At 38.7% G+C, this 5,180-nt stretch overlaps 1 protein-coding gene across 1 annotated transcript; it reads right to left on the reverse strand.

Annotated features, from left to right (window-relative positions):
- Positions 1 to 420: 420 nt before the first annotated feature.
- Positions 421 to 2,180, reverse strand: LOC122624354 (GATOR complex protein WDR24-like). The gene is made up of 2 exons (XM_043803862.1): positions 2,099 to 2,180; positions 421 to 1,151 (listed from the first exon to the last, which is right to left on the reverse strand). Exons 1-2 carry the CDS (start codon positions 2,178 to 2,180, stop codon positions 421 to 423), a joined length of 813 nt encoding a protein of 270 aa, XP_043659797.1.
- Positions 2,181 to 5,180: the final 3,000 nt, after the last annotated feature.

A 5,180-nucleotide genomic window follows, 5' to 3' on the forward strand; every position in this document is an offset into this window, starting at 1 on the left:
CTGCGCTATATGTTATCGGAACGTATATTGGATATTTTAAATTTTGGGGTCTAATTATAAGCCAGTCTTCACTTGGTTTGAAATCTAGTTGGCAATTGAATTTTTTTATAAAGTCAATTCCTATTATTCCATCACATGGTATTGAAAAATTTGTGTCTACCAAATGAAATTCATGTGGAATAATATATTTTGTTGATCGAAGTTCTATTGAGGTTGTTCCATGAGATTTTATTACGCCTTGGCCTATGCCTTCGATGTTTATTATTTTTTCATCGTGAATTTTGAAGTTATCAGAATTTACTTTTAAAAGTGAGATTTCTGCACCCGTATCTATGAGGAATGTTAGTTTATTTTCAGTTGAATGATTATAGAAGGTTACGAATGTATTAAGACTATAATTGATGGTATGAACTTTTGCATTTATTGATTGTTTCCTAAAGGGTTCTGTGAGTTTTCCGACGTATTTTGCAACATCCTCACATTGTTGTTGTTATTGCTCTGATTGGAGTTAACTCGGCCTCTTCCTTGGTTTTGACCTCGTCTTCCTCCACGGTAATTATAGTTATTATTGTTGTAACTGCTACCTCGGTTGTAATTGTTGTGGTAGTTATTTCTGTCACGATTATAACCTCGGCCTCCTCTGGTGTACTGGTTGGCCGTTTTGTTTTTCTGTTGCAGATTGAGGAGCTTGGCAGATATGACTTCTACCGATTCTCCTTTTACTGCAGTCGACAGTTGGGCAATAATTTCATTAATTGTTTGCTCATTACTGATGAGATTCCTAGCATGGCCTTTAAGTTTTGTTTTTATAAGGCTTACGGCTGTTGTCTCATGAGCGCCCTTTAAGCTGTCTAATAGACCTAGAGCGTCTAAGAAGCTTTGCAGATTTTCATGCCTACCATCAAACTCTGGTATCAGAGATGTGGCTAGCCTGATGAATTCTGTTACTGTCTGAGCCATTTCGGAAATTGTTATTGGTTCAGGCTTAAATTCGATTTGATCGCTTTCCTCTAGTGTTTCAATGTCACTATCGGATTCAGCGTCGCCTGTTTGAAAAGATTCATCTAGCCCTTTGAACTGGTCAGGATCGAATTCCACCAATTGATCTAGGCTTTCTGGCACGACATTTGTTGCAGTGCTCAGGTGTGAATCTATTTTTATAGTTATTTACTAAAGTAACTATATTATTATATTCGCCTACTACAATTTCTGTGTGGCTTTTTAGGGTCTCTGGTTTAATTACTGCATCTCTATTAATGCATTTGTAAGATTTGTCAAATCTATAGCGAAAGTCGTCAATGCGTTTCGCTATTTCGCTCCATTCCATTCTTAGATTGTAGCTTCTTGATCATTTCTTTTTTTTTTTTAAAACCAGATCTAGATGGTTGGCCCTGCTGACATATCTTTTTTTTATAATTTTATTATGCTTAACATAAAGTGTAAGCAAAAATTGTAGAACTAGAACTACTGTTATAATTAGTAGTAAAAGTCGCAAGGATTCAATATCTTCCCTATGATCGATTATTTTTACCTCATTTACTACATTGGCAGTGTTGTCACTTGCCTCCTTGCTAGAGCTAAACCATCCCATTTTAAATTATATATTCAATGGAACCCTTCATTAAAAGAAAAAAAAAATTAGATATTCTATTTCTTCTACGAAATCAATGAAAATAAAATTAAAATTTTCTCTTTTTCTCTTTTTTTTTTTTTATTTTACGCTTGTCATTGTACCAAAACCTTTTTTTTTTTGAGTGTGAAAAAGTTAGTGTGTGAGTTAATGTGGTTGGCTTACAGATTTAATTACAAATTTTTTTAAAAAAAAAATTAAAAATCCAACCACATTTGTTAGTAAAAGCCTAACAGAGATTAGTATTTTTCAAGCAGCGGTTTCCCGCATCGGCTTGAATTTAGAAGTTAAAAACTAAGGCAAATTGGGGCATTGGCAAAATTTTGCAGCCCGTTTGCGTTATTTCGCACCTTGCGAAACTTGGAAACTTGTCTTCTTGGATGCGCTCTTTGTAGCGTTTTTCGGCTGCCTTGTTTAGGCAAATTGGGGCATTGGCAAAATTTGCAGCCCGTTTGCGTTACTTCGCACCAGTGCGAAGTTTTTCTTCAATTTGTTCCAAACGCTCTTTGTAGCGTTGCCGGTTCTCTTCATCTTTGGCGAGCTGGGTCATTTCTTTGACCAGCCGCCGTTGTTGGAGAAGCTTGACCCGACGGCCACTTCTTTTATGTTTTTTAATTATTTTCTTTTGCTGTCGAGCCCGATACTCAGCTATTGTGAGTGGGCGTGGTCCGTCTGTTGGGTTTTCTAAAGCTTCTTTTAATGTTGGCGGATCTTTCTGCCTTTTTGGCTCCGCTTTTTCGAATTCTGGCTCATCCGCCATTCATTTACACGGTATTTTTTTTTACACATTAAATCACTTCGGTCCGGGTTCTCTTCCGGATTGTACAAATTATTAATTTGCCGTTTATGATGTAGACGGCTGTGGCGGAGGTCTTCCCCTTCCGGGTGGTGCGCTGCATACACTGCCAGAAATCAAAATTTCACTCACAGTTTGGTTCTTTAAGTCACGGTCGCCATGTAATTAATATATTATCGCCATGTAATTAATATAATATATCTTTGTCAAAAGAGAGAGAGCGATCCGGTCACTTCATGGTTCTTTATTTGAATGAATCTTCTGAGCTGATTTTGGGTTCAGCTAACCCGCACATATATTGCTTATCTCTATATATTTCTGAATTGCATTTATACATATACATATGTATGCAGAAGGCATGCATATGTTTATGTATGGCTTGACCACTTGAGCTGCAAAGTGCATGCTCAGCATTCCCAGGCTCCGCGATCGGCTTATGTATAAGCGTTCGATCATATTTCTTGGGCGCTGGAATGCTTATATTATTGTTGTTGGTCATTTTGGGTATTTGTATGTCTTTATTTAGTCTGGCACAATGTGACTATGTACAAACGTTAAGACATACCCATTCTTTGATATATGGAAGGGTAGATATGCTACACTGTTGCTGACTCGTAGCTGTGGATTCCTGGTACGCTGCGGAGTGGGGGCATCCTGCCCAAGTGCAGCGTAGACATATTTCATATTTAGGCAACGGCCGGTCATTGAACGGCCGTTGTTCGGGTTTCAAAGTTTATGTGTTTGTTTGTCCCGATTCCAGGGTAAGCCTGGGTGGCTTAGCTGGTGGGTCGGTATACCGGTTGGAACCGGTAACTCGCGCTGAACGCGCCCATTAACTGTGGCTGCACGCTGAACTGTAGGCTGGCCAGGTCCAGAAGGGTGATTTAACAAATGTAAGCGCGAGAGCGCCCGCGACAAGCGCGTGTTCTGGCCTTGACCTACGTCAAAAAAAACATAAACTAAGTTACCTACGAACTTTACGGGAATCTGGCTGCAAATATTTACCCGCTTGCTCAAGTAAACTGATTTCACTGACTTCAATATCTGGTTTCGTTCACAAACTGGGATTTATGTAACACCCTCGTGGTTAAAAAAAGTCCACGTGGCTTTACTTCTTTACACTAGATGACGACCTTTCGCACGTTAGAATACTTTGAGATTGCAAAACCAAATGAACGAGCTGATCTACGCATTGTACAGTCGACGAGCATTGGAATTTGCGCGAACCGCTAGAAACGGGACTTTTCCCGGCTCTGCCTCTATTCTATTCTGTCTGCGTGCCTTGCGAATGTGTGCGAGAGCGAGATAGTTAGACAACTGGGAGTATTGAAGCGGTGCGACTAGATCTGCATTACCGATTGGAATTACTACTCTAACTTTTACACTGGGCCTGAACGAATTTAAGGGCAATTTGTATTTTCTGCTGCGGTACAATTTATTTTGTTTTGGTTATCTATGCTGACCCCTACAATATCTAGAATTCCTGTTATTGTTCTCGTATGTATTACGATTGTAGCGATTATTGTCCCTGTTCTGGTATTGGTAACGATCCCTACCTTGGTACTGGTTATAGGCTCTGTTTTGGAACTGATCCCGGTCCCTATTTTGGTACTGATTGTAATTTGCAGTGAAAAATCTAATTATACCCGTTACTCGTAGAGTAAAAGGGTATACTAGATTCGTTGAAAAGTATGTAACAGGCAGAAGGAAGCGTTTCCGACCATATAAAGTATATATATGTTTGATAAGGATCAGTAGCCGAGTCGATCTGGCCATGTCCGTCTGTCCGTCCGTACGAACGTCGAGATCTCAGGAACTACAAAAGCTAGAAAGTTGAGATTAAGCATACAGACTCCAGGGACATAGACGCAGCGCAAGTTTGTCGATTCATGTTGCCACGCCCACAAACCGCCCAAAACTGCCACGCCCACACTTTTGAAAAATGTTTTGATAGTTTTTCATTTTTGTAATAGTCTTGTAAATTTCTATCGATTTGCCAAAAAACTTTTTGCCACGCCCACTATAACGCCAAAAACTGCCACGCCCACACTTTTGAAAAATGTTTTGATATTTTTTCATTTTTGTATTAGTCTTGTAAATTTTTATCGATTTCCCAAAAAACTTTTTGCCACGCCCACTCTAACGCCCACAAACCGCCAAAAACTCTCCTTTGCACTTCCACTAGCTGAGTAACGGGTATCAGATAGTCGGAGAACTCGACTATAGCGTTCTCTCTTGTTTTTGTATTGAATCCTAGCCTGCATTTTTAATTGGTTCTAGTTTCTTTTGAATATAAAAATGTTTGGTTGCTCCCGGTTCTGAACTATTGCTGGGTAAGATAATCAACAAAATAGTGCCATTTGAAGTTAAAACTTTACATCTTGTATTTTAAATACGAACACAAAATATATATTTATTTATCATTCATCGTGGATCCTGTGTCTATTAGGCATTTGTATGTGTAACCTTTGTATGCTATTTCTATGTATTCGTGATGTTCGGGGCTGTTAACTGAAAATTGCTTATAATACTGGGATGTAATTCTTCGTATTCCTGCGCGTCTTGAAATATAAATTCGTCAATAGACATTTTGGTTTGATGAGCCAAAATAGTAAATAATTGTATTGGTAGTTCTAATCAGTGTTTTAATGGAATCTTTAATTGCTCGAAGACAAATAAAAAATTCTAATTGGTTTTCTTCCAGGTGTAATTTCGAAAACAAGATTGGCATCGTCTTTCCGCCTCTTCGCAGAA

The sequence above is a fragment of the Drosophila teissieri genome, chromosome X, assembly GCF_016746235.2.
Source record: "Drosophila teissieri strain GT53w chromosome X, Prin_Dtei_1.1, whole genome shotgun sequence".
Classification (NCBI taxonomy): domain Eukaryota; kingdom Metazoa; phylum Arthropoda; class Insecta; order Diptera; family Drosophilidae; genus Drosophila; species Drosophila teissieri.